The 27,930-nt window shown below is 33.8% G+C and overlaps 6 protein-coding genes across 14 annotated transcripts; 2 read left to right on the top strand and 4 right to left on the bottom strand.

Moving 5' to 3' along the window:
- Window positions 1–63: 63 nt before the first annotated feature.
- On the bottom strand, window positions 64–9,003 carry LOC131665281 (rho GTPase-activating protein 1). Of its 2 annotated transcripts, none has more exons than XM_058937069.1 (9): window positions 8,633–9,003; window positions 6,338–6,448; window positions 6,095–6,238; window positions 5,276–5,681; window positions 4,867–4,965; window positions 4,602–4,789; window positions 4,235–4,435; window positions 4,051–4,157; window positions 64–3,978 (listed from the first exon to the last, which is right to left on the bottom strand). In XM_058937069.1, the coding sequence occupies exons 1-9, from the start codon at window positions 8,682–8,684 to the stop codon at window positions 3,805–3,807; spliced, it is 1,482 nt and encodes a 493-aa protein (XP_058793052.1). In that variant the 5' UTR covers window positions 8,685–9,003; the 3' UTR covers window positions 64–3,804. The 2 variants fall into 2 exon arrangements, with proteins under 2 accessions (XP_058793052.1, XP_058793051.1); XM_058937068.1 differs by having other exon boundaries at window positions 6,095–6,241; window positions 8,633–9,002.
- A 715-nt stretch (window positions 9,004–9,718) lies between these two features.
- On the top strand, window positions 9,719–11,774 carry LOC131665353 (GDP-Man:Man(3)GlcNAc(2)-PP-Dol alpha-1,2-mannosyltransferase-like). Its single transcript, XM_058937202.1, has 3 exons — window positions 9,719–9,936; window positions 10,035–10,134; window positions 10,203–11,774. The coding sequence occupies exon 3, from the start codon at window positions 10,252–10,254 to the stop codon at window positions 11,719–11,721; it is 1,470 nt and encodes a 489-aa protein (XP_058793185.1). The 5' UTR covers window positions 9,719–9,936; window positions 10,035–10,134; window positions 10,203–10,251; the 3' UTR covers window positions 11,722–11,774.
- Window positions 11,775–11,923: 149 nt separating this feature from the next.
- LOC131665357 (caspase-8-like) lies at window positions 11,924–14,546 on the bottom strand. 2 transcript variants are annotated; one of them, XM_058937209.1, is made up of 7 exons: window positions 14,533–14,546; window positions 13,684–14,460; window positions 13,312–13,598; window positions 13,053–13,248; window positions 12,859–12,984; window positions 12,638–12,772; window positions 11,924–12,576 (listed from the first exon to the last, which is right to left on the bottom strand). In XM_058937209.1, the coding sequence occupies exons 2-7, from the start codon at window positions 14,234–14,236 to the stop codon at window positions 12,371–12,373; spliced, it is 1,503 nt and encodes a 500-aa protein (XP_058793192.1). In that variant the 5' UTR covers window positions 14,237–14,460; window positions 14,533–14,546; the 3' UTR covers window positions 11,924–12,370. The 2 variants fall into 2 exon arrangements, with proteins under 2 accessions (XP_058793192.1, XP_058793193.1); XM_058937210.1 differs by having other exon boundaries at window positions 12,437–12,576; window positions 12,638–12,668; window positions 12,752–12,772; window positions 13,684–14,536.
- A 1,611-nt stretch (window positions 14,547–16,157) lies between these two features.
- On the bottom strand, window positions 16,158–18,492 carry LOC131665327 (putative ankyrin repeat protein RF_0381). Of its 3 annotated transcripts, XM_058937156.1 has the most exons (4): window positions 18,340–18,492; window positions 18,118–18,288; window positions 17,515–18,047; window positions 16,158–17,435 (listed from the first exon to the last, which is right to left on the bottom strand). In XM_058937156.1, exons 3-4 carry the CDS (start codon window positions 18,016–18,018, stop codon window positions 16,632–16,634), a joined length of 1,308 nt encoding a protein of 435 aa, XP_058793139.1. In that variant the 5' UTR covers window positions 18,019–18,047; window positions 18,118–18,288; window positions 18,340–18,492; the 3' UTR covers window positions 16,158–16,631. The 3 variants fall into 3 exon arrangements, with proteins under 3 accessions (XP_058793139.1, XP_058793138.1, XP_058793137.1); XM_058937155.1 differs by having other exon boundaries at window positions 16,194–17,435; window positions 17,515–18,278; window positions 18,340–18,438; XM_058937154.1 differs by having other exon boundaries at window positions 16,195–17,435; window positions 17,515–18,288.
- Window positions 18,493–19,001: 509 nt separating this feature from the next.
- Window positions 19,002–22,536, top strand: LOC131665302 (serine/threonine-protein phosphatase 6 regulatory ankyrin repeat subunit C-like). 5 transcript variants are annotated; one of them, XR_009302019.1, is made up of 5 exons: window positions 19,002–19,275; window positions 19,356–20,094; window positions 20,175–21,119; window positions 21,197–21,291; window positions 21,399–22,536. XR_009302019.1 is itself a non-coding variant. In XM_058937121.1 (4 exons), the coding sequence occupies exons 2-4, from the start codon at window positions 19,369–19,371 to the stop codon at window positions 20,753–20,755; spliced, it is 1,233 nt and encodes a 410-aa protein (XP_058793104.1). In that variant the 5' UTR covers window positions 19,028–19,275; window positions 19,356–19,368; the 3' UTR covers window positions 20,756–20,886. The 5 variants fall into 5 exon arrangements, 2 of the variants coding, with proteins under 2 accessions (XP_058793103.1, XP_058793104.1); XR_009302017.1 differs by having other exon boundaries at window positions 21,197–22,536; XR_009302018.1 differs by having other exon boundaries at window positions 20,175–21,291.
- A 936-nt stretch (window positions 22,537–23,472) lies between these two features.
- On the bottom strand, window positions 23,473–27,109 carry LOC131665318 (serine/threonine-protein phosphatase 6 regulatory ankyrin repeat subunit A-like). Its single transcript, XM_058937142.1, has 3 exons — window positions 26,595–27,109; window positions 25,766–26,535; window positions 23,473–25,685 (listed from the first exon to the last, which is right to left on the bottom strand). Exons 2-3 carry the CDS (start codon window positions 26,504–26,506, stop codon window positions 24,894–24,896), a joined length of 1,533 nt encoding a protein of 510 aa, XP_058793125.1. The 5' UTR covers window positions 26,507–26,535; window positions 26,595–27,109; the 3' UTR covers window positions 23,473–24,893.
- Between the last annotated feature and the right edge of the window lie 821 nt (window positions 27,110–27,930).

Here is a 27,930-nt window from a genome sequence, read left to right as displayed (position 1 = left end):
TATATATATATATATATATATATATATATATATATATATATAATGTACGCGATAAACAAAGAAGTAACAGAATCATAACATCTAACTAATATGTGCAACTATAACAAACTTTATTGTTACTATTATATAATGAATAAAAATAATGTAATTGATTCGTATTCAAATATATTGATTATCAATATTCTTTCAAGTGGGTTGTGGACAAAGAGCAAACTGAAACATCAAAGTTTATTTTTACATATGAAATTTTCTATAAGCGCGTGATGTAGATCACTTAGAAAAGAGAATTTTTTTTCAATTAGTTTGATTGAAATAAATGGGTGGTTGATGACTACGTTCTCATTCATGTAATTTTATAATTGACAAGAACATCTCATAAGCTTTAAAGAAACGTAAAAATTTTGTTATTTTATTTATGCATTAACAAAGTTTATAGAAATATTTTTCTGAATACTCGATATAAATATATTAATTCACAAACTGAAAGTTTAAGCATTGATAGAATTTTTTTATGTCACTACGCATATACTTTGATTGACATTACAAGAAGTGATAAATGAGTTCAGTATTTCTAATGTATACGTCATGACTTGCGTCAAATTTGCTACTTTTTATAAGATTGCAGACTTAGCAACTTTATAAGACACCCGTCTATGATTGTTTTGAATTATTCCAATGGCCAATCTTTGTGTATGATGAAGACACGGTAAACGAGTTTTTATTTACTTTGTATGTAACAGTTTACTGGTATTTGAAATGTATAAAATTAGATTGTTTTGGAATGCTATTAAGAATTGAAAAAATAACGTGCTACTTATTGGAATGTCTAATGAATTTGAAGTCAAACTATGTGACATTTTATCATTTTGTTTTTAAAAATTTGCTAACATATTTGACTAAAATTAAATATTTATTTTATAATATGTCCATCAAGGAGAAAAACAAAAATCATTCTAATACAATGTTCAGGTTTTAAATCCAAGGCTTTGGTATCATCATATCCGATTCAACACTATGATGCTTGATAATATATAGTTAAAACTACTGTTGTTTCGTCAATTAATTTTATTTATAATATTGCAATAATTTCGGTAGAACACGAATAGATTCTCCGTTTGAAGAGGTTCGCATAAACTGTTTCTCAAAAGACCAAAACTTCACAGTATTGTAAATAAAAATGAATTGATGGAACTTTATAATTTTAATTGTTTATTATTTAATTTTATCCATCACAAGTTGATGTTTCACATTATGATATTTGTTAAAAATTATGCTACTGTAAAACACTATATAAGAATATTGAGTAATCTCTTCTAGTGTGAGTTTTTGGATAAAAATTTTGAGTGTTTACAGTTATCAAAGGAAGCAGCACATTTTACAAATTTCATTTTAATTATCTTTTTGCCTTAATTTATTTAAAACAAATTTGTCTAACTCATGCGAAACTATAATACAACGTATATTTTGTTGTCACTTGAATTATACTGTACTGACAAAAATAAAAAGAATCAATAAATAATATTGTTGAAAATAAGGTATCAGTTGTTTTTAATAATAATTAAACGATGTATTTATTACTGTTATTATATTCATTTAATCGCCAGATTTTGGCAGATACTCCAGATGAAACAGTGTGCAACTATCACAGGTATATACATGGGTCGTGCATGTATCAGTCTAAACTACAGACACATTTCATTCTTACATAAAATCTAACTACCTGTACAAAAAATTCTTTTTCGTGCCAAAACTTGCTATTATATCGATACTTTACAAATCTAAAAATTAAATGAGTACAGATTAGGAAAAAATAGAAGGATAATTTATTTTTTTAAGAGGTTTCATGGTTATAATTGTTATTATTATAATAATAATATTATTATAACAATATTATTATTATAACAATATTATTATTATATTATTATTATTATTATTATATTATAACCAATATTATTATTATAACATTCAAATGTAAAAATCAATTCGTTCGTGAAAATGTAAAATTCTAAAATAGTTAGAAAAACATGACGTAACATCTTTTTATACAGGCAGTATAGACAAAAATCGATGAATACGTTTCTTCTGAGTTATACAGATTTTATGTATCATTATAACGATCCCTGATATCATTTCCATCATTTATTATACAAAATAATTTAAATCACCATAAGGAATGGCTAGTGATTAACGAGCAACGCACTGTTAAAAAAATAAAGTTGCATTTGCCTGGGTGCGTACAGTTACGAGGTGAGTAGATTTTTTTAAACTTCTTACTCGAGTGTTTCTTGCTTTTTTGGTGTTAACGTACATTTATATAGTTCAGATTAAGAAAAAACGTGACAAATGCTCCGGCTAAGTAAGTAAAAATCTATAATAATTTAAACCTACTGTTACTAAAATTTTATATATAGAATAATTTGAAAAAATTTGTTGTATGTAACATATAGATCTATGTTGACATGATCCACAATCATTTTTGTGGTCATCTAGCTTTTATATTATAGTATCTTCTCTTATATTCTTTTCTTTGTATTTTTCTTTTAATTAAAAATCAGTTCTAGGCATCTTATAAACTAGAATTTTTTTATACACTGTTGTATTATGTACAAGTTATTATTTATATAACAGGATGTTTCGATAAACAGATCACTTCTGTTAGCATTATTGATTGCAGTTAATACAGTTTGTATGTAAAATCAATCTTACTATATTAGTTTTGTTATTAAAAACTCATTAAAGTTACTATGGAATGTTGATAATAATAATTAATTGTCAATAAAATGTAATATTGAATTGAAATGCCAGAAAAAGATCTGTATCTTACTGCAGCAAAAATAAAACCTTGGAGGGATCATCCTATTTCATTGTCTATTACCTATGAAGATTTGATTACACTGTTTCAGTATAATACTACTTTATACAAAAAATTGTGTGAATTTCCTTATATCTTTGGTATGTGGTTGTCAATTTTTCACAAAAATATACAAACCTCCAAGACTTTTTTTTGGATATTTTTAGCCTCTTTTCGACCAATTTTTTACCACAATCGTACCTGCATTGTACATTTTTTCTCAAAAATTATTTTTCCAGCTTATATATTAATTTTTCTTTCTCTTTTCTCGGCATGTTACTAAAAATATCATTTAAAAAATTAGGTTTTTTTTTTCACTAAAAAAGATTTTTAAATGTTAAAAAGCGAAAAAAATTTAAAATTAACGAATGTTATTACAAAATATAAACATTTAATAGATATTTTTCATTAGCAATCACCGGTATAAGACATTTATAATAGTAACAATTGTAGCAACAATTTTTTGTTATTTTTTCATTGAGGCAATATCGTTATTTTTCTTTTTTAACGAAGGATCTTTAGCATCCATTTCTGATAATTTTTCATTAAATTTTTTATGTACGTATGTAAAAGTGCGATATGCTGCTAGTGCCAATTTACTTTCAAAGTAAATGATATTTCAGAATCCGACTTAACATTAATTTTTTTTTATCTATGTTACTAAAACATCGATGTCACGATACTCTAAGTTGACAATAAATGTACAAATGCACATGTAAGTAATGGTGCGCAATGAAGATTGACACTAAAATGAAGTATATTCGACTGAGCTATGGCGGTACAAAGCTGCTGAAAATATGTGATAAACAAATTTTTTAACGCAACGTAAATCGGAAAAGTCTTCACAAAAAATTATCAGAAAATAATCATGGCGTCTATACACAAGACATACACAGTCGTAGCGCGATTAGGCCCAATTCTCAAAAAAGTAACTACATAAGTAGATATATTCTTTATATTATAAATATCTTATCTTGGTCGGTGAAAACGTAGTCGATGAATTGATTGATTGGACCGATCGCTGACAAAGACATGCCTCGGGATGGTGGTGCACGGACAAGATTTGGACCAAACACCACAGCTAAATTACTAGACGTCATCTTGTTCAAATCACATCTGTCCATTACCTAGAAAAATATTATATTGCAGACTACTGTTCAGCCTAAAAAATAATTGTCGCTTGCAAAAGTAATATTAACCCTAGATAAGAACTGAACGATATATTTCAAAAGTTGATAATTATCTTCAGGGAGCTTTTCCAAAATAAGAATTTTCACTCTCCTTGGACGTTCGTCTTTCGACAATGCTGTCAACGAAAAGAAAAAATGTATCAAACAGTCCATATATTCATCGATGATAAGACAAAAAAATAAAAATATTAACTTTGGAATTGTGTTATTTCATCGTACAAGTCGTACGTCATAAGTGGCTCTTCTAGTTCGCGAAGAAAAGTCTTCAATAGCACCGCAGCTATATGTACATCACCTTGGAAATCAACAGACAAGCCTTGATTACACCTGCCTTGAAGCTCTTTAATTACCGCAACATTGGCGGATCTTCTAAAGATACCTTCAGTTTCCAATGCTGTAATTTTACAATTTTCCGATTAGATTAGGGCTTTGATTTGTCGTAAAGATGAATCAACTCTGCAGACGAATGAATAAATTATAGCGTTATACGTTGTTACGCAGTGATTTTACCACAGAGCTGATTGTATAATTTATTCGACAAAATGACAAGACGTCGTTACCGTCAGGGGTGTCGAGAAATTCAACACATTGTCGGACGATGGGAGGTATAGGATCTCCTCTGTTATTTTCTTTGATGAATTGAAGACTCGCGCCGAATTGAGTCGTTCCAACTGGAGTCGCTACGACACTTGGTGGTGGACTTGTCGGCAGATTTTTTTTATTTTTCAACATCAGTTGTTCATCGTGCCTGAAAACGCAAATTTTAATTACTGTATATAATTAAATGATAAGGACTCATTAGAAATTTGGCAATGAAAGACTTACTCAAGGACTTGCGGTGGAATTATCAGTTGGTCGAGATTAATATACTGGGCCAATTCCTCTAAATAATTGACATACATCATCTTTCGACCAAACTTAGCACTGAAAAGTAAGTCATACGTATTAATAAAAAGTCGTCATAATATTTAAGCATTCATAAGGTGATCGACCTGTAGTTTCATAATACTTTTCCGTCAAGTTTTAATACAAATATTGTATAAAAAAAGTTAAAACTAATGAAATCACAACAGAAAAGTGAAAAAAAAATTATATAAGAGCCCCGTGCCAATCGCCTATACACAGGTCGACCTCAAAAATCCCGCGATATAACATGTTATTTCTCCTGTCTCGCTGAAAAGAGAAAGAGACAGATGGGCAGAGAGGGAGGGATGCACACAAATAATACACATACCTAATGGCCGGTTTGAAAATCTGCCAAACTATCCTGATGAAATTGGTCGGATGTACGAGATATAACGCTTTCAAATTCTTCTTGTACTTGCGGTCGAAAGCTTTGTAAGCTTGCCACAGCCAAGACAGCGGTGGTTTGTTCTTGGACGTGAGGCCATGATGAAAGTACACAAGGCTGTAGTCCTGCTCGACGAATTTGTCGAGGGTGTGAGTAAGGTAACGCAATAGCTTGGCATGGCTGAACAACGCTTCTTTGCCCGTCGGTGGTAATTTACATGCTGACACGACGATTATCTTGCGTCCTGCACTGTCGTCACCGACCACCTCGACAATACCAAGGCGCGCGATGTCGTGGTAATCCTCTTCGTCGGCTAGTTCTGTTTCATCCAATGCAGCTAAATCGTCGGCTGTTGTTTGTTGATCAGAGAGAAAAAGTATATAAAGTAATGCAGTTGAGTTATATGTACACTTGCTTTTAACAACGTCGTAAAGACACGCTGAAGTGTCGGAGGCAAGTCAGTAAAAAAGCACTTTAACCGAAAGTGGAATAGCCGGCAAACGACGCGTGTAACGACACTGTTTGATAATAATGAAGATCAAGTGGCTCTCGATTTTCAAACGAATTTCAAGAATTTTGACTTTTGTTCTCGTTATGCGTTCGTTATCCGATTGACCAAGCTACACTGAGGGTCGTCTACGTTTTTTCCAACACGTTCGTCACAGGCGCGTGACGCAAGTGCGTCATGAATATTTGCACATAAAAAAAGAAAGACTCGATATAGCCGTGCCCGAACGTAACAAGATGCGTATACACAAGTACCAGTCTCGATGACAGGGGCATCAACAAGAGCCTCCTCGAAATTTTCCTCTATTGTACCGTCGCTCACTGGACTCTCTAGGTAATCAATTCCCGAGCCTATCACGCCAACCGCCAAGTCCAATTTCTCCTCTAATAACTCGACCGCTGCTACAGAACAGATGAAATGACGTTAATGCGTTGCTCATGTACATTTTGAAAAAGCTGCATGTACGTATACATGTATGTGTGTGTGTGTGTGCTCACATGCAGTCGACGTTGCCTGGAGCTCCGTGTCGTCGAATTCCAAATTGGGCTCGTAATCGTGGAAATCCGAGAGGCTCGGGTACGGATCGTCGCTTTCATTATTTACAGCGGCTGTAAAATGAAAATGAAAAGGAGCAAACGAACGACGACTGAAGACGGCGAGAGACTATAAGGCTGAAAGGTTAATCCGGTATTCCTACGAGGGACGCGTGGGTGGTGGCAGCGTGTGTATATGGTTTTGTCGTGCCGCGCGAGCGGCTGCACGGGTATCGCGCGGAATAAAAGATTATCCGCGTGCAACTCATGACAACACTTCCGGCCGACAGGAAGGAGCGCGTGCGCGCGACCGGATAAAGTGCTCTTTATTTCCCGTTTGCTCGCTCGACGCCCGCGCGACTTTTCACGCTCGGAGCTCTTGGAGCCGTGAATTTTTCACGGACGCGCCCGCGCTGTCTTTCGCAGGCAGGCGCAATCGCTCGAGCCTCTCTTTTACGCCTCGTTTCTAAATAATTCATTGGGCCTCTCTTGCTCCGACGTTATTTAATTCTCTTGCGCCACTCATTATAATTATCTCGAAAGTTGACGTGCTGCTCGGACCGTGAGTCGTGAGTCGTGAGTCTGAAGCCTTGCGAGCGCCTCCTTCCGATCGGCGTTTCGATGGAAAGTTGTCGGTGTAGTCGCGTTTGCGCCAAATTATCGAACGCAGCATTCGAGCGCACTTTGCACGCCAAGTATCTTAGTAGTCCATCAAAAATAATGCCCCATCAACGCGACACTATAGGTCAACAGAGACACACAACGCCGATCGATACGAGTTTCGCAGTAAAGTGGAATATACGTACACACACTCGCAGTTGCCAATGACAATTTTCGCGAATATGCGAGATACTTACGCAAAGCTATGTTGCTGCGAGAGAGGAAGCTAATGGCACTACTCCGCGACACCAAGGATAACAAGTGTTTCAGATTATGCATTCTGACTCGTTTTTATGTATTCGTTTAGAGAGACGTGCAATTGAAGTTGATCGCTGATGAACATTCTTTCGTGACTAACCGACGAAATCACTCCGCTCCCCCTACGATTCAACTTGATAACAATCGTAGTGAGATAACGACGGAAAAAAAAACTTATTGATCGCCGGAAATATATTGTCGACGTACGATGAAAAATACAACGAGGATCAATAAGTCGAACAAATATTTTTCGAATTTACCATGTAGGTGCGCACGCGGTTTGCGTATTACAATCTGCTTCGTGTGTGTAGGCGTGAAGATAAAAACCGGAGCCATTATACGCGTTATAGATATATACGCGAACAAACTGTCTACCTACTTACATTTCATTTTTTTTTCCTTTATCATAATCTGGAGCCAAGTAATTTCGATTGATTTTACATTAAAGCGTGAGCGAGCGAGCAAGAGCCAAGAGGATTTTCATACAATAGTTATATCATGAGTTGCCAAAGCATGTGGCTCATTGATCACTAAATTTTTCTGATATGGTTTTTTGTATACGGAAAGCTATTTTGTCAAGATTGCAACAGAAATTTTACTTTTTCTTGGATAGGTAATTAGACTAATAATGATAATAAAAGTACATTCCTGCAAGAGATTTATTTGGCAATTTTAGTATTAAACTAGATGAGTTTACAGAGTATGAATATTCTAAGAGTTTGGAAATAAAAATGTTCAGCGATGGAAAGCTGCTTGTTGTGATAAAACAAAGAAACCAGTATGAATTTGATGTTTGATATCAAATGCAGGTATAGGAGATTGCTCTATTACGGATCATGTTTGTCATTCATATCTTTCAAAATCTTACATCATCAGAGATGTAATAAAAAAACTCCTCTGAATATTTATAAGGCCAATGATGAAAGCTGGAGTTACAAAATTTTTTGACACATAGATTGAGAAATGCACAAAGTATCCTGATCCATAAATAACAAACATGGTCATGATTGTTGTGCTCTCAATAAAATCAATATGACAACTTCCAACATAGGTATATTTTTTGCAATCGATCAATTTAAATCAACAAGTACTCTTCCAGTAATAGCTAACATGACTATCTCTAAACAAACAATCATCAGTCAAACAACTAAAAATATACTATGTATTCAGATTCAACACAGCATAATACAAAAACTCTTGCAAGACTAAGTTATACCTACAACTCATTTTCTGAGTGTTTCGCAACAAGCATTTGTGTGACACATGCTATCACTCTAAGCAGAAAGACGTTCGAACACTCCACTATTATAAAAACGACATATTTTAGTAGTTGGAGCTTACCTGTCAAAACTTTAGCGGGGCTAAGCGTAGAAGGCTGGTAATCGGCCTCCATGTCTTGGGGGCGCGAAGAGGTTGACGGTTAGGACGAGGCACTAATCATTATCGCTGCTGCACTTTGCCCCCCAAACAATCCACACTTGGCACGCGTCACACACTATACACCACAAACAAAAGACACTACGCGCGTATTACTCTTTAGTAGGAGTAACAGGACAACACTATTATTCTCCCAAAAGCGTAGCAGCCGTAACAGCAGCAGAGCAGTCAACTCCCTTTTTCCTCTCTTTCTCTTTTTCCACGTTTCCCCCCTTCTCAAGGCGGCGCTTTACTCTCTGTGTTTGTGCACGAGCAACTGCTGTGAAATTCACAGCAGTGTGAATACTGTGAACCAAATCTGCGTGATCTGGCTTTGCTTGTACGTCTGTATATATCTTACGGACTCTCTTCTGCTATGTGTGCGAGTGTTTTTATAGCGGGCGATCTGACGTGACTGTAAGCTCTGCCGGTTGATGACGACGTCGCGCTTTTCGATTAGTGCGGAACTTCGCACCGTTCTGTGTCCCAAAGAAAAACCGTTCTTCCTACGAAAATTTGTAATTGTAGTACTCCAGTCGGTCTATAATTTGATGCTAAACTGATTTTTTTTCGCGCATATTCGGATTCTTAAATTAATGACGTCGCTATCGTTGCTTTTTAGCGTGTTGTATAATGATTTCTACGATAAATCAATGAAGGCTCATTATTTTCGAGACTGGTAGATAATTGGTTTAGATTAATCGTATATATCTCTTACCTGGATTGAATGTTGATAAAATGTAGCAGACAGCTAATTACTTATGTTGAAATAGGGCGCGATTTTCTTAATCACGTGGTCATAATTTAAACTTCTAAATTCGTTACTCTATTTTCGATTTGAAAATCACTCGTTAGAAGTTTCTTTTATTCTTTCGAGTAGGATTTGAAATTTTTTCAGTATTTCGTCTTAAACGACAAAGACAACAATTTGAAATACAAAAACACTTTAATTCGCTAGATTACCATAAGCATTCTCTGATTTAACTAACTTCAAGACGTATAACGGAGCGATTGAAACATGGAGTGAGTTGTCATTTCAAAGTACTTTTCGGCGACTTCGCCTTAATAAAACTCGTCATATTATCGTGGCTGACGAAACATTTTATTGATAAAGATTGCATTTTATTGACCGCTTTTAGAATTGTCTGGGAAAAGTTGACTATATTATCTCGTCAAAAGTATCCGGTTTGTCGACGTTGAATAATCACAGCTGATGCTGACACATAAAAGTATGAGCGTATTTTGTTAATAAGATTATTGTTATATCTTGATAGGAGATTACATCGTTACTAGAATAATTTATAAAACAGAATTGGCATTTTTTTAGGTAGGAATAGAATACTTGACACAAATGTAAGGTTATGTTTACATAAGGATTTTCTACTAGATTATGAGAGGACACGTCAGACTCTACAGCCGTGCATAATGTAAACAAACTATTTTCTGCTCTTTATAAATACATTCTGCAGTTCAGTTAATAAAAATTTACTTTCAGAACAACTTTTATGTTTGATAAAACGGTATAAGAAATTTAATCTACAAAGATGTTCATTCCAAAAAAATTAATCTACTGGCTGTGCGAAATAGCTGCTTTCATTGCAACATGTTGGTTGTTTTTAGTATGTCTGTACCCACTCATGGTACTTATTTTTATGAGAAGACTATTTATGAAGAAGAACGATACAGAACTAAAAGATAATCAAGAAATCACTGTAGGTATATTTCATCCTTACTGCAATGCTGGCGCTGGTGGAGAAAGAGTACTTTGGTCTGTCGTCAAAGCTCTTCAATCAAATTACAAGAATGTGCATGTATTTATATATACTGGTGATTTGGAACATGATAGAGAAACTATTTTGTCAAACGTTGAAAAAGTTTTTGATATAAAAATGCAGGATAACATCAATATTGTTTATTTACACAGAAGGAAATGGATTGAGGCCAAGATGTATCCATTCTGTACATTACTAGGACAAAGTCTTGGTTCAGTTTGGGTTGGCTGGGAAGCTTTAACTTTATTCAAGCCTGATATTTTTATTGATACAATGGGTTATGCTTTCACATATCCACTGTTTAAATATTTGGGAAACTGTAAGGTTGCTTCATATACTCACTATCCAATTATTTCAACAGACATGTTAAACTGTGTATCTGAAAGAATAACTGCTGTTAATAATCGTCACGTAATAGCAAGAAATCCACTTTTCACAGTTTTGAAACTTGGATATTATAAAGGCATTGCTTTCTTATATGGTTTAACTGGAAGAACTGCTGATATTGTTATGGTGAATTCATCTTGGACCAAAGATCATATCAATTTTATCTGGAATTGCCCTAAAAGAACTCACTTATTGTATCCCCCTTGTGATGTAGATAAATTGACACAATTACCACTATTGAATGAGGAGCAAAAAAATCATGAAATTCATATTATATCTGTCAGTCAGTTCAGACCAGAGAAGAATCATAAAATGATGATTGAGGTAATGTACAAAATCAAAAGTATTGTAGATGCAGACACATGGAAGAAAATACGTCTAGTGCTAATAGGTTCATGTCGTAATGAAGATGACAAATCATATGTTCAGAAATTGAAAAGTCTAACAAAGAAGTTGCACATAGAGGACAATGTCGATTTCAGAGTGAATATATCTTATTCACATTTGATTTATGAAATGCAAAAGGGTACTATTGGCATACATGCTATGTGGAATGAACACTTTGGAATAAGTGTTGTAGATGCTTTGGCAGCTGGATTAATTATGGTTGCCAATGCATCTGGAGGACCCAAGGCTGATATAATTGATGTTAAAGATAAAACTAGAACAGGATATCTTGCTAATGGAGTTACAGAATATGCAGAAACTATTGTATCAATCATAAATATGTCTACAGAGGAAAGAAAAGCAATAAGTAATGCAGCTAGAAAGTCTGTCAATAGATTTTCTACAAAATGTTTTGAACAAGAATTAGTAAGGATAGTGATGCCTTTTTTTAAGGTCAAAGAAAGTTAATTTTTTGTTTAATTTTATGTAAAGAAATTGTGTAGTTATTAATAAATTTTATATATTTTATGGTAATTTCCAATTGAGTGTTTTTTCTTACTATTGCTGCAATATTTTATGACTTTAATGGCATTCTTTTTGTATCATAAAAATATTTTATTAAAATTTAGAAAACATATATACATAGATGAGTAACATTAATAAACACAACATATGAGCTCATATAAAAATTAAAAAATCTTAATATCACATATCACAACTAGTAAATTCTTCAATTATTGTCTTCATTCATAATATATCTATAATTTTTCATACATTAACATAAAACTACAATTCCGTTATTATGAAACATTTTCATTCATAATTTTTTATCAAATGCTTGAGCAATGTAAGCTATTCTTTATGTTTCTCATTCTTATAAATTATTATGTGTACTTCACAATAATTGCAACATTACAATTATTTTGATTATCAATTTTTTAAGATACTTTCTAAAATTTAAAATATAAATTGATTTATAAATATTTTGACTTTTTATAATGACTTGAAAAATAATTGTTTCTTAAATATCCAAAACTAGTTATAATTTACGAAAGTAAAAGCTTCAATCGAAAAGTTTATAAAAATTAAGCTAAAATATTTTTTGCTGATCTCCGATTTACATAACTTTGATTAACACATAAGGATACATAGTAGTATCCCCTGATACTTCTGGTACTTGAACAGCATCTTCTAAATCATGATCAGTTAAACGTCCCCTTCTATTAGTGACTGCTAATTTGACTTTTTTAATTAAATCACTTATTTCAATTTGTTTATCAGCTTCGTGAATTTGTTTACATAAGTCTTGAATGAACCAACTACCTAAAAATAAAAATTTTCAAATTTGAAACAATTCACAGAGAAAAATTTATAATTTAATTACCTCGCATTTGATCTCTTATTGCTGCAAAGTCCTGTACAGTTGCATGGAAAAGGCAAAAATGCATGCGATAACGAGGATTAGTAAAATTAGATGGACCATCTTTGACTAATTTACCATATTGCCGCTCCACTAATCCTAAAAGAATTGCATTTTATATTGTGATCTAAAGTAACATTCATGTAAATTATTTAGTATATAAATAATTGTGGTAAATATTATACCTATCTTTTCTCCTTGACAAGATTGTAATATCAAAAATTTGAATACATTTTGTAGTTTTTGACAGCAAAATTTTTCTTTTATTGCATCAATTGATATGCAATTATCATCAGCACAAACCACTTCACCTGATAAATAAATGTAGATTTAAAATATAAAAATTATGTATTTTTGTGTATTAAATTCTATAAAATACCTTTGAAACCATGACTTAATACACATATAAAAATAGCACCATATTTGGAGTATAATTTACTATTTAGAGATTCTAATAGTTTCATCATTGATTGTTTTTTTAAATTTCTATATTTTTCTATTTGAAAATTACAGCTCTTGAAGGTTTTTTCTAAATTTATTTCATCTTCCATTGATCCTTTTCTTCTTGATTTAAACTACATTAAAGAAATATATTATAAATATTAATTGCTTACCACATAGAATGATCATGAAAATACCTTTTGTGTATCTGTAAAATCCATTTGATTTATAATAATAAACAATTTCAAATGATCAGGAGAAGACCACATAATATCTGCATCTATATTAGATGTATTACAATTAATATTTTGATGATATTGAGAGCTACAGTTAATATCTGGAGTTTGTGAACATATCTGTGAATCTTCTTTGTCTCTACTCAGAACCATATCACTAATTTCCCAATAATCAAAATTAAATGACAAGTCGAATAAACAACCAATATTTTTTACACATTTTAATAAATTAGATAAATTATACTCATCTAAAAATGTAAGTAAACAATTATGAAAATTCAAATTAAGTAACTCAAAAGATAAACATTATGAAAAGATGCAATGCAATTATACCTGGATTAACAGAAATATATTCTTCTTGCAGCCATTCTAAAATAAATAATTCAAGGTATATATCATTAGGATTAACATGTGAAGACTTGCCTAAGTTTTTGTTCACTTCGTTTATTAATCTTTTAGCTTCATTATTATCTAAATTTGCACATAAAAAATATAAACTCTTTATAGCCTTATTTAAATATGGACTAACATTGTGCTGTCTTGTTACAAATAAATTTTCTAAAAATTGTATTTCATTATTATCAAATCCCATTCTTCTTATTACATATTTGTTTCCAAGTATCATCAAGGACTCTATTAATTTTTCGGCCCAAGCATTCATACTAGGTAACTTTTCAAAAGCAATACGAGGATCTTCTTTAACTTCTTCAAGAACTTTATAAAAATCTGTGTTTCTGTCTACCATTAGAAAAACTAGGGAAATAAGTTCACTCTTATCTAAATCATTCAACATTTCTTTCAATATTGCAGGAGTGACTCGCATTGCAATATTCTTTACAGCATTAGATATTTCGGTGCATTTGGCGTCTGGCACTACATCTGTCATTGTTGTTGCTTATTAATAAAAATCTAATAATAAACTTATGAATTTAGTTAAAAGCTAGTTTTAGTTTTTATCTATACTTTTAATAAATATTAATAAATATTAATCACACAATTCAATGTCGAGGTTAACTGCATAAATGGGTTCGGGTTAAATTGAGATTTTGTTCAAATATCCGTAGTTTTCAATACAATTAACTGTCATTTACACTCATTTAATTAAATGTTCTGCAAATTAATGAAATATCAATATTTCGTCATGAAAATTAAAAAACAGTGATGGAAAAGTTGTACACACACCTGTTTGCTTATCACGATCACGCATGTGTACGCGCACGCATGCGTGTGTCTTCTTCTATTTGAATGTCTTTATTTTAGATAACGGCAAAAATGAATAACTTGATGGAGTAAAACTTCCTCACCAAAATACTCATGGAAGAGTAGAAAGGAAAGAAAAATTGAAGGAGAAAAAGGGAAAAATAGAGAAGTGGAGTAAAGAATAGAATAAGGATAAGGGAGAATAAATATAAGGAATTAGGATAGTCTAAAATATAAAATTATTAAATCGATAATGAACAAGATTGTAAAAAGTTAAATATAAGTTTACAATATTTGTTATTGGAATCTTTTAAGAATTTGTTAATGGAATAAGGTACAGTGATTTTAACTTTTTCAAGACGTTTATATAAAATTTTTTATTTGATTAGTAAATTTATGACATTTCCTTAACATATGATCGATATCTTAATCTTCAAATGGACAATGAGAGCATTTACTATAGATTTAATAATGTTTTTCCTGTACATATTAAAAGTGAAATAATAATGATTAGATCTGAAACGATTTATGGTGACAATATAGTTTCTTTGAAAATTACAATTGTTAAACGAGGGTGTTGGTTTTATCTCATAACAATGCGCATGCTCGTGTTTATTCATACATGGACGCGTGTGAGTTTCAATTTTCAGTGCAATACTGGGAAAACGTGAAATTATGGGCTACATTATTTGAAAATATAAATGGAATTGAAACTCGACTATTTGAATTGAACAAATTTGAAGATTAAATTACTATATAAAACTTATATAAAAAGAAGAAAGAGCAAATTTACAGACTTTTTAATGAAAATTGTCGAATAAAGCTAAATTTTTTGCTAAGCACAATAATAGGCGACAATAATTAGCAAATAAATCGATAGCAAATTAATCGTGGACTGAAACCAAACAATCGTAATTATAAACTACTTTATAGTTAAAAAAAAAATAAAGTTGTTTTATATTTATCCAGCCTTTCTATTTATATGGGAAGAATAATTTTCTTCCTTTCTGTCTATTAATAAAATATATCTATTGTCTCTTGCTATAGTAAAACTCATCTTCTCTCGAAGCCGATTAATTTGTGACATATAAAGCTTATACTTAAGACAAGTTCGTAGCTTAATGGGTTTTGATTTGTTGAACTCGTGCCAAAATTACTTATATTAATTAACGTCGCAATCAACTCATAATTACTTAACACGTTGGGATCAGCTTCACAAGAGAACTTCGTTATACTTGTTACGGTGATGGAGTATTTTGGATTTTGATCTTAAATCACTGGAAATTCGTGTTAACTTATTTAAGGCACGGGGATTGGTTTCAGCAAATCAAACATCATGCGATTGTTGCATTTTGCAGAAAGTTTGGTTTCGTTCGTCCCATAAAAAAGTACAGTTATTAGTTAGCTCTTCAGATTCAAATATTCGAGTTCCAATTTGATTATAATATTTTCGAATAATCGACAGTAATTCACATTTAAAAATTGAAGCTCATTCCAGTTCAATCTTTGTATACATACGTATCTAGATCTATATGTGTAAATATAGGTATTCGTGAAAAAAGATAGCAACATGGAGTGTTTCAAATAAAAGTAGTAGTCTCAGTGCGCGCCGCGTGCTCCGTTGCTATCGTCACAGGTAATAATATTACATAATAATCATTATTAGCATTCTACTTTATTTTTTGTAGAAAAAAATTGTTCGATTACATTGTTGTTATAATTTTTATAAAAATAAACTGTCACTTACGACTTTGAATTATAAGCAAAAGAATGTATATATAAGTATTATATATACAATAAAAAGGCCTTATTTTCCTATCATCTGACAAAGTGGTGATTCTACATTCATGACAACTGCGGATAAGTATTTCATAGTCGAACGTAATAAAAAATTATGTTAACTTAAATTTCTTTTTGAGTGGAATTAATTTTCTTGCTGCGGAATTGAAGTTGGGCGTTGTGGTTCAATTAATAATTTATGCGTCATGCACAAAAGACAGTACAATTATATTTAATTTCAATGACACGAAAGTTATTGCATTTTATTTTGTCAAGTTATAAAATGATTCGAGAAAATAGACTTATTTATCATCATTCGTATATACAAAGTATATAATTCTTTCCAGTGAATAAAGTGCTATATGATTTTTCAATTCTTGGCGAAGAATTGTTTCGAATAAAAATAACCCAATTCTAAGCTTTTCAGCTTCGTTATATATAAAATTTAATTCATCGTGATAAATTGGAAATTTATGTTGTGCTAGCATATTAGTGAATATTTCCATAAACGTCCTACGTCTCAACATGAAGGATAGATGTTTCTTATTCATCCTAAAAAGGGAAAAACAGTCGACGGTAGGACTTATCATTGTCGTTTTCATCTCTACCAATTCTTTTAAGCACTGAGCGTAGTAGTTCTGCATTCCAGAATGATTTTCTACGAGCTGCAAATCTGCCTGATTAACTGTCATTCCAATTGTCGTCATAATAGCGAAATGTCTAATGAACGATCGATGATGTTCGGTTATATTTTCAGTCAATCCGATTATATCAAAAGGAGTTTGACGCCGACTGTCCAGAAGATTGACATTAGCTCCGCAACGCAATAATAACTGAATATTTCTTAAAGAGTCCGTTTCACAAGCTGAATGAAGAGCAAAGCCTACGTATGATGTTCCAATCCGCGATGAAGCATTGACATTTGCTCCAGCCTTGATAAGAATTTCGGAGATATCTGATCTATAGCATCCTGCTGCTGTGTACAATGGCAACTCGCCATCCGATGGGGCATGAAGTGAAGTTTCAAATTCTACTTTACTGTCCGATTCTGACAGAACTGGTGCTGGAGCGTTCACATCAAATCCATATTCTACAAGTAATTTCACCTGTCAATAACAATTAAGAGATAATGAAGTACGTGTCAGAATAACATGAACTAATAGTCAGACCCTTTACACAACTTACAAATTCAATCTTTCTCAAGTTTATGGCACCGAAAATCGTACGGCCTCTCCTATTTATCTCAGCGACTGGTAATTTTTCGTTCAAAACTAAGTGGACAATTGGTAGTATCTCTTCCTCGTCACGCGTGGTATAGGCGCACTGCAATAACAGCTCCTCTATTCGCTCGCCCTTCCTTCCAACCTTGAGAAATTCATGGACGAGATAATCCACAAGCTCCTCCGAATTGATTGCGTCGACGGCTCTCAGGACCAAGAAACTGTCCAGCTCCGCCCCGTGTTTGATCAGTTCCTCGAGCAAGTAAAGCGACTCGGTCCTAAGAGCATAATAAATGACCGACGAGTGAAAGTCGTCGATTGCGTTCACATTGGCCCCGTGCTCCATCATTTGCACGGCCAGTTGATGGCGCCTTTGATTTTGACCTCTCACGAGTTCGTGCAGCAAGTACGAGAACGGCCCGTCCGTCGGGCCCTTGACGGTGAGGTCTGCGCCCGCGTCGACCAGCATCGACGCGATCTCGTAGTCATCTTTCGACACTGCATCCCAGAGAATAATCCCGCCCGGCTTGCAATTCAGATATGGCCTCTTCTTCAACAATTTTCTCACCTTGCGCTTCCTTCCTGATATCACTGCGGATCTTAGCTCTGTCAGCTGCCTTACGTGCCGTTGCAACGTCATGTCGTTTAGTTGATAATCAGCTGACGCAGCGCGGTTCCTTCTGCTGATCCACCCACCCATCTTGATAGAGGTGGCTGGCAACAGGCAGCCTACGGATCCCTATCCAAATTTTTATGCATCCACCGAACGAATACGAGCGGACCAACTTACCGATATTCAGTGACAAATGCGATCAGCGGCTCTGAGGATGGCAAAACAGTACTTGTCCGACGGCGAGCCAACTCGTGAGCTAACGCCTCGGCGTAAGACTGTATGTGCAGCGCTAATATTTCCGATATGTGTATTTATGTATTGAGACTAACACTTAATCCGCATAGGAAAGCGTGGCCCAGCCTGATCTTCTTAAGAAGCTGTTAAGAAGTAATACTAACGTTGTAATCCATTCAAGACGAGCAGATATTTCAAAGTGGAATTGCTACATTGAGCAAAGAATATTATTTAGTAAGCATTTATTCTTGTGAGCATGGGATATTCTAGCATAGAAATACTGGCCTGGGCCAAGACCATTTGGTCCAATCCACGGAGCGTCTCATTTCGCTATTTCGCAGTAGACTTCTTTCATTGCAAGTCTTTAGTTCTGCATTGTATTAGCCATCTCGTAGGGGACTCCCTCAGTTTTCATTGTTATTTGTCAACCCTTTTAACGTCCTGCTTGAATAGGTTTTCGGTCCTCCAAGTCATTCTGCGTTTTCGTTCTCATTTTCAGTCTTCCTACGTTCATTGTAGTGTTCCTCTTTGAAATATTTAGTTATTGTAAATAGATTACAATTTTAGTCACAACGTAATTCTGAATAGCTTCTTAAGAGGCTTAATCTGCGCAACGCTTACTTCGTGGATTAAGTATTATTCTGAACAGTGGCTCGCGTATCGTCAACTGTATATACAGTTATATAGAATATAAACTATATATGTATATTAAGATAGAACTAAAGATTACAATACGTCCGAAATATTAGCCCTGTGTGTTCACTCTTATACCAAGGCGTTAGCTCGTTAGATTGCTGCACCTCTTAACTCCGTCGAATAAATTTGTTTTTTGCCATTGTCTATGGCAATATTTTTTTGACGTGACTGCATTAATTATTGGTAAGTTCGACATTGATATCCGTTAGATGCATCGATATTTTTACGCGAATTCTATACACGTTGTCTGTGTGTGTTGCTAGGTACGTCGGTCAGATGAATATAGCTGGGTGTTGCAATGGAATACCTTGCGGTAGGAACGTAAGAGTAGTTTCACGCGAGGAAGAGATCGCAACATTAAAAAATGCCATTCTCGGAAAAGAGAAAGGAAGGGTGATTGCTCTTCTTGAGCAAAATCCTGACTTAAATTGTAGAGAGGGTGGTCTTCTGGTTTGGGATGCAATAATGAGCAATCAGATAGACACGGCATCGAGGTTGATCGATGCTGGCGCAGATCTCACTGTAAACCATCCATCGGACGGATTTGATTCAACTTTTCTTCACGTGCTCGTGAAAAGTAACGACCGAAGGTGTCATCGACTGGCGGCGAAAATCATGGAACGTAACGGTGTTGATATTAACGCTCGTGACAGATTTCACGTGACAGTTCTCCATCGTGCTCTTGAAGGTAGATACCCGATCAATATAATCAAAGAACTTCTGCGACACCAAGTCGATGTGACTGGTACTCCCGTCGTAAGAGCCACTATACACGATAAATCAACTGATCTACTGGAATTGCTCGTTAATTCATTCCTCGAGTTGGGAACGGCGAACGAGCGGGTTGAAGAGCTACTGTTACGCTGTGGCAGTGCATCCTTCTGCGATGCAGACGTAGTACCACTTGTCAAGATACTTTTGTTAAAAAGAATACCAGCCACGGAAATAGATCAGTTACACTTTGTGGTTATACATGCCGTTCGCTCGGAAAAGTATCTAATGGTAAATTTTATAAAACGCCAGCTTTTTACCTAAAATTTATTGCGACAAATACTTAAACACCCGTTAATTGTTACTCGCAGGTGAAATTACTTATAAATTACGGATTTAACGTGAACGCACCAGCATCGCCTTTGCCACTACCGGATCATTTTCATTACATCGGTGACAAAGTGACAGGTGAGACACCACTGGGTGCTGCAGCAAAAAAGAATTACGCAGATATGAGCTTACTTCTACTTCAGGCTGGTGCGATAGTCAATGCTCCAACGCAGAATTTGAGGTATGGTAGGAGCTATCCTATTCATTGCGCTTGTGAAGTGGCATCTGTAAACAATATTCGGGTGTTATTACGCCACGGAGCTGACGTCAATCTGACCGACAATCAGGGTCGAACTCCATTTTCTAGAATCGTATACCATAGACGTACGACCGATTCGCATCGAGTGTTCCTTAAACATTTCGCTCGCTTAGTCAAAAGGAACGTGGCAGTTAATGAGAGCGATATGACATTCGTACGGAATCATGAAGATATGCAATTATTCTACGATTCGTGTATAAACGAATTGGAAAAAATGGAAACGGTATTTATCTTGCCTACTATTCCCTTCTCTTGCATTTTCAAAGCAACTAAGATAAAACTATGCTACATGACTAGAAGTGAGCAGTTTGTGCAAGGTTATCGCGATCTACGGCAGAGATCGGAATATCCAATTTATTTCGAGGACCTCAATTACGTATTTGAGTCTGCTGTAAAACATAGAAGGCGATTGAGCACCATAGAGGAAATCCTTTACGAAACATTACTAAACGATTTACCAACTCTTCCGTTGGAAAGAATTATCCGTTTCATTTACATGCATGGAAATGTATAGATTAATTTATTCGAATATTTTTTCAACTCGACAAAGTTAAGTGCAATAACTTTGATGTAGGTCAATTATTGCTTGAACAACAACTGCTAACTTTGATTCTATAACCAGCAAGCTGTGGGATCAAAGGAGAACTCGCAAGATTTCGCTATTAATGTAATGAAATACTTGACTCTGGTAGTCATCAATGTAAAATTATCATTTTATTAATCTGCAGCATTAAAATTGTACAGGACAGATATCGCCGAGCATCAGATTCGCGAGCTGGTTCTGAAAGCTAATTATCCAACACCGTTTACGGCATGTGACGGGGACTATATTGTTCGTGGTGCGTATGAATAGAGACTTGTGGAAAACATTTGATTACTGTTGCGTTAATCGATCTAACGTCAATTTCGTCGACATTTGGGGTTGAACTTTGTTTTCTATAATCAGATTTAGTGAGCGTACGACCAAACTGCTTCGATGATCATTAGGCATTTCGCTGTTGAGAAAGGAAAAGCCCGTTATGGAGGAAGTTTTGCAGTGCATAAAGCATTATCCTGACATCAATTACTACTACAATCTGTGCTTGGCCGATATTAGAAAGATGGGAGAAACAAAAAGTATTCATGACGTTTCCTTTTATTCTATTTTTTTTTTTCATAAATGAGGGAAAACTAACCTTCATGATTAGATGTGTCATATAGGAAAGTTGTATTAGTCCGTGAACAATAGAAGAGCTTCCAAATGTTTACGATGATATGAATTTTGAAGATGGCATGTGCTCATTATACGGACAGTCCTATACAAAGCATTGTTACATTATTTGCGAATTATACTACTATTAAAGGAAAGAATTATCTGTACTCTTTACATGATATGTTCAAAAATTTGTGGTACATAATTTCATATTGTACAATGGTGTACTGAATAGGATACTTAAATTGTATCTTAGTGTATGTGTGATCAAATGTTCACAGGTGACGCTCGCATTCCTGCGAGTTGTATATTTTTTCTACTCGACTGACAACGGATAAATTAATTTGTTCGAATCTTTCTACAGTTTGACAAAATGGAGGGCAATAACTTTGACGTAATCGAAATTGAATGTCACTGCGATGACACGTCAATAGTCGCTTGAATAACAGTCAATTTTGATTCCACAGTTTACTAGCTCTGGAATTTGAGGATAAACTGCTAATATTTCACTATTGAAGTACTGAAATACCCTGGTAGCCATGAATGTAGAATTACTATTGTGTTAGTTGATGAAAAAATTTTTCCAAAAAATAAAGGATTATGTTAATAGTGTTTGTGTCCACTAATTTTTGTTGAATCAATTATTATATGTCATAATAATGACGTCTAGTGCGCTTGGCGTGTTTATCTTTTTGTTATATTTTTCGCGTACATTTTAATATACAAATACAAATCAATACTTTTATTGGTGAAATTGAAAAAATTCGAAAATTTAATATGCATTAAATATTTTTATGATTTGATATAAGATATAGTTGTCGATATTATTAATTGCTAAATAAATATGCAGTTATATACTCATGATTTTGAAAAGTTATCAACAATATCTTAAGTTATTATCGTCCGAAATTCTATGTTGAAAAATTATCAAAAGTCTAAAGATTCATAAACACGATAGAAAAACATTATATATGTTCTAAAAAAACTATAGTTTTCTATAATTATATCCTTTACCATATAATAATAATTAATATTCTCCAGTATTTAAAAATAAAATTTATAATATTTTATACAACTAAATAAAACCAAAATCATTGACTAATATTTTCTTGTGATAATCTATCTATTTACATCTTTTATAGCCTAATTTGTTTATTCGAAGCTAAACTTTCGCATAGAGTTGAAATTTCAATTAATTTTTTTATCGAGGTATCAGTCGGTTATTATTTCAAATTTCGTATAATTAAATCACTTAATCCATATTAAATTTATCAAATTATACTGTCACACTATTTGAACATTAAATTATCTATGAAGAAATCTGTAGTAATCTTTTATAAGCGTACATATACACACACTATAGCATAAGAGCTGATCACGTGACTATTTTTAAGACAATCAGATCACGAATAAGCTTGCTTTACTTTGTCAAGTTTTTTTTTGTGAGAGGAGGAGAAGATTTTTGTAAGAGGATAAGAAGATGAACTCCTAAGAAAGATAAGGTATCGAACGCACGGCGCTCAATTGAAATGCTAATTCAATGTTTATTCATCAATGAATAGCATTGCTTGTAGTGGATTTCAATCTACATAATGTATTTATGCGTATATACTATAAATGTAAAATATAAATACAAGATGTTTAATACAAATGTTTCGAAGTAAAATAAAATTCAAAATTTCGTGTTCTTTCCACGCATCTGCCATCAATTACAATTACGAATGTCGCCGAGTCATCATTTTTTTAAAAATTAGGATTATAAAAAGATATGTTAGAAATTCAATCAGTGGAATTTTAATTCTATTAATATTTTTGAATTATCGATAATAGTTTACATTTTGGCCGAATTACACTGAAATTTGAAACTCCTTCGTGTCCATTTTTCTTTTGGCACATAACTACCTAACTAGGTTTTGTATGTTCATATATATATTTGTGCATTTGAATAGAGATACGTAGTAAGATTGCGTGGGTGCGTACTATTTCTAATAAAGTAGACATCATCATATTAGCATTCTTCTATATTTTTATAGAAAAAACCGTTCCATTACATTATTATTATTTACAATTTCTTAAATAAAATACCTTCAATGACTTCTAATTATAAATAATTAGAAAGTTATATTGTACAATAAAAAAGACTTTTTCTATCAACTAACACAAAATGGTAATTCTACAGTCATGAAAGCCAGGGCCAATTATTTCATTAGTTTAATAGTGAAATATTGACAGTCTGTCTTAGATCTCACAGTTTACTATCTGCGCGATCGAATTTGGCTGTTATTGATGTGTCATCACAATGACATTCAATTTCGATTACATCAAAATTATTGCACTCCATTTTGTCAAGTTGCAGAAAGATCGAAACAAATTAATTTATTTGCTGTCATTGAAGTAGAAGAAATATTAAGCTCACAGGAATACGAGTGACGCCTATGAACATTCGATCTATCCAAAATTACAATTTGACTATTGTATTCTATACACCTTTGTCCAATGTATAATTATGTAATTTAGCTCTTGGAACAGATCATATAAAGAATAAAGATCAATCTTTCCACGAGAAGAACGGATGAATAATGTAGCAATGCTTTGCATAGGACTTTCTCTATGATGATCATACACCATATACGATTTTCAGCATTCTCCATTATAAAATTCTTGTCATTGTAAACATTTCTGTTTCTACCATCTTTCTAATATCGCCCAAGCACAAATTGTAGTAGTAATTGATGTCAGGATAACAGTTTATGCACTGCGAATCTTCCTCTTTAATTGGATTTCCCTTTTTCAAGGGCAAAATGCCTAATGAGTAATCAAAGCAGTTTAACCGCACGCCCAGTGAATCTAATTATAGAAAATGGAGTTCGACTCCAATTGTCGACGAGATTGACGTTAGTTATGTAGCAGAATAATACCTAAATATTATCTACAAGTCTTTATATAGCCGCTGTCACATATCGTAAGCGATATTGGACAATTGACTTTCTCGCCAGTCTGGATCAAATTCTCGGTTATATCTGTTCTAGACAATTGTGATGCTTCAGACTAATCTAATGGTAACACTATATTCATGACTACCAGAGTCAAGTATTTCATTACTACAATAGTGAAATATTGTGGATTCCCTCTTAGATCCCATAGCTGGCCGATTATAGAATCAAAGTTGGCAGTTGTTCAATGATTGATGTACATCAAAGTTATTGCATGTTATTTTGTCAAGATGTAGAAAGATTTGAATAAATAAATTTATTCGCTGTCGTGCATGTAAAAGAAATGGATAATTCTTTCCAATGGAATATTTGGAAGATAAGGGAGTAATACTGCATAAATGATTTCTTCTATGACATTCAATTGTCTTCTACGAATTTCAGCAATTTCGAATCTATGATGCATCTCTTCGGCATAAATTGGAAATCGTTTACTTCGTTGCATTTCATAATATCTTTGCAAAAAGTACTCACTTCTAAGTCTGAAGGCTAATTCTCCCGTATTTCTTCCAAAAAAGAGAGAGAAGGGAACGTTAGGAATTATTTGTAATCTATCCATTGTTTCCAATTCGTTCAAACACTTATCGTAAAACGATTTCATATCATCATTACTTTGTATGGATTCCAAATCCATAACATTAACTACCTCCCCCATTTTTATTAAAAGAACAAAATGCGCTATTAACAATTGGTGCGACTTGTTCAGAGTTCTCACATATACAATTCTAGAAAATGCAGTTTGACCCTCATCGTCGAGGAGATTGACGTCAGCTCCGTAGTGTAATAACAACAGAATATTTGCTGAAGATCTCATTGCACAAGCACCGTGAAGAGGATAACCTGTGCCATATCTGAAAAGCTCCATTCGAGTATTGACTTCCGCACCAGCCTCGAGCAGAATTCGAGTGATTTCTGGTTGGTAACTTTGTGCTGCTGCACCCAATGGCATCTCTCCTGGTATTTTTACATCGATCTGATGAAAGTGTTGCGGTAGTTCTTCATCCGATGCTCGTGCATTCACGTTAAATCCGTATTCTACAAGTAATTTGACCTACGAGTAACAATTAAGAAGTATTTAAATATACATCGCAATAAGTTTTGAGTAAAAATCAGGCGTTTCATAGAACTTACCATTCTAATCTTTTCCCCGCGTATCGCATGTATAAGCACAAAGTGTAAGTGATCTATCCATGCGACTGGTAACTCCTCGTTCAAAAGCATCTTGACAAGTGGTACTACATCTGCATCATCAAGGGTTCTAGTGCCACAGCGTATTAATAACTCTTCGATCCGCCGGTTCCTAAAACCCGTCGAGAGGAATTCACTGACGAGCAAATTTAGTAGCTCTGAAGATCTGACGTGCACAGTAGCTTGGATGATTGGAGTGCCGTGCACTTCAACTCTGTGTCGCAGTAGTTCTTTGATCATAATTATCGGGGAACTAGCTTCAAGAGTACGATGGAGAACTGTTAACTGGAACTCGTCACGAGCATTCAAATCAACAGCGCCATGTTCCATTATTTGCACAGCCAGTCGCTGATGATTTCGATTGTTACTCTGCACGAGCAAGTGAAGTATGCTTGAATTGCTATTGTCCCATGGATTTCTTACATCAAGATATGCACCGGCATCGACTAACAACGACGCGATTTCCGTGTCATCGTTTTCTAGTGCACGCCAAATCAAAAGACCACCCGCTCTATTATTTAGGTCAGGTTTTTGCGCAAGAAGTTCTTCCACCCTATCTAATTCTCCATTTATGACTGCACGTCTTAAAAAAACGTGGGTATTTACCACGTCCCATGGTGGTACTATTAAGACATCGTTGGATGCACCGCTGGATTTTCTGCTTTTGGCCAAACACCCACCCATGTTAACTTAATAAATGTACCTAGCAGCACCTACAATGAATCAATGTAAAAATGTTGATGCATTTAATGAATATCAACGTTGAACTTACCAATAATTAATACAGTCACGTAGTTAATACATTTTTGCCATAGACAATGACAAAAGCAAAGTTGATTCGATAGAGAAAAGAGATGCAGCGTTCTAATGAACTACCGTCTTGGCATAAGAGTGAACACTCAGGGCTAACATTTCGGACGTATTATAATCTTTAGTTCTATCTTAATGTACACATATATTTTATATTCTATATAACTATGTATAGTTATATGAATATTCTCGATATGCAAGCCCTTGTTGAGCATAATAATTAATCCACGAAGTAAGCTTGGCACAAATTGAGCCTCTTAAGAAGCTATTCAGAAATAAGTTGTGACTAAAATTGTAATCTATTTACGATCACTAAATGGTTCACAGAGAAACACTACAATAAGCAAAGAAAGACCGGAAATGAGAACAAAAAGACAGAATGACTTGAAGGATCGATACTTGGTTCGACAAAAACCCTGTTCAAGCAAAAGGGAGAAAAAAACTTGTTCAAGCTTCGCGCGGACGTCAGAGAGGTTGACAAATTACAATGAAAACTATGGGAGTCTCCTACGAAATGGCGAATACAATGCAAGATGTAAAAATAGAAATTCGAAGACTTGCAACGGAAGGAGTCTAATACGAAATGGCGAAACGCGACGTTCTGTAGATTCGACCAGACGGTATTAGACGGTTATTAAATCTTTTCTTAAGGGATGGCTGAACGGGTAATGTTTAACGAATTTGTAATTTATTTTATTGATCAGCGACACATAGACCTCCACGTATTTAGCATAATGTATCAACGATGTAATGTTGGTCATAATTGATCATGATTATCAAACTTATAGCTATATAAATATAACTATATGGCTTAGTTATTGTTTATAGATATTTTAAATATTTTATTTTCAACCAAGAGAAAGAAACGTCAAAAACTACATAGGTGGCCTGCTTCACTAGTTAAAAAAAGTACTGAAAACATTGGTTGGAAAAATCACAACTAGAGTTACAGATTTCGCTCTACATTCTACTTTGTACAATCACGGAATAAAACTTCTATAGTTGCTTGTAAAATATGTATTCCCTGTTGGACGATCGAGTTATTTTTTCGATGTTTATTTCCTTTCGACGATAATCAGCTAATATTTCAGTTACAATATATTCTGAATTTTCGATTAAATATTCTTCATTTAGCTTCGTACAAATGTTTATAGCAAGCCTCTTTGTCTTAGGGCAGTATCTCCAATATCAAGCAGAGCTTTCAATCGCTTGTTTATAACTTGAATATTTTCACAATTCTGATCTTCAAATATAGTTTTCTAGCTCTTATATATAATAATTTTAATTCTTTTACGTTG

This window comes from Phymastichus coffea, unplaced genomic scaffold (assembly GCF_024137745.1).
Source record: "Phymastichus coffea isolate CEN01 unplaced genomic scaffold, Cenicafe_Pcof_1.1 PCOF00050, whole genome shotgun sequence".
Taxonomy (NCBI): Eukaryota; Metazoa; Arthropoda; class Insecta; order Hymenoptera; family Eulophidae; genus Phymastichus; species Phymastichus coffea.
The sequence above is the reverse complement of the archived record's forward strand: the minus strand, read 5'-3'. Positions and strand labels throughout refer to the sequence as shown.

Bases quoted from the DNA above. Each gene is read 5' to 3' on its own strand.
- LOC131665357 (XM_058937209.1), bottom strand. From the start codon at position 14,236: ATGACAGATGTAGTGCCAGACGCCAAATGCACCGAAATATCTAATGCT. The intron at 13,599-13,683 runs GTATAATTGCAT...TTACATTTTTAG, and splicing joins ATATATTTCTGTTAATCCAG to ATGAGTATAATTTATCTAAT. The intron at 12,773-12,858 runs GTATAATATTTA...CAATTCTTTTAG, and splicing joins TTGTCAAGGAGAAAAGATAG to GATTAGTGGAGCGGCAATAT.
- LOC131665327 (XM_058937154.1), bottom strand. From the start codon at position 18,249: ATGGGTGGGTGGATCAGCAGAAGGAACCGCGCTGCGTCAGCTGATTAT. The intron at 17,436-17,514 runs GTAAGTTGTGTA...TGTTATTGACAG, and splicing joins ACTTGAGAAAGATTGAATTT to GTGAAATTACTTGTAGAATA.
- LOC131665318 (XM_058937142.1), bottom strand. From the start codon at position 26,506: ATGGGTGGGTGTTTGGCCAAAAGCAGAAAATCCAGCGGTGCATCCAAC. The intron at 25,686-25,765 runs GTAAGTTCTATG...TGTTACTCGTAG, and splicing joins GCGGGGAAAAGATTAGAATG to GTCAAATTACTTGTAGAATA.
- LOC131665353 (XM_058937202.1), top strand. From the start codon at position 10,252: ATGTTCATTCCAAAAAAATTAATCTACTGGCTGTGCGAAATAGCTGCT.
- LOC131665302 (XM_058937120.1), top strand. From the start codon at position 19,369: ATGAATATAGCTGGGTGTTGCAATGGAATACCTTGCGGTAGGAACGTA. The intron at 20,095-20,174 runs GTAAATTTTATA...TGTTACTCGCAG, and splicing joins GCTCGGAAAAGTATCTAATG to GTGAAATTACTTATAAATTA.
- LOC131665281 (XM_058937068.1), bottom strand. From the start codon at position 8,684: ATGGAGGCCGATTACCAGCCTTCTACGCTTAGCCCCGCTAAAGTTTTG. The intron at 6,449-8,632 runs GTAAGCTCCAAC...TTCATTTTACAG, and splicing joins CCCCGCTAAAGTTTTGACAG to CCGCTGTAAATAATGAAAGC. The intron at 4,966-5,275 runs GTATGTGTATTA...CTTACTTTTCAG, and splicing joins ATTTTCAAACCGGCCATTAG to TGCTAAGTTTGGTCGAAAGA.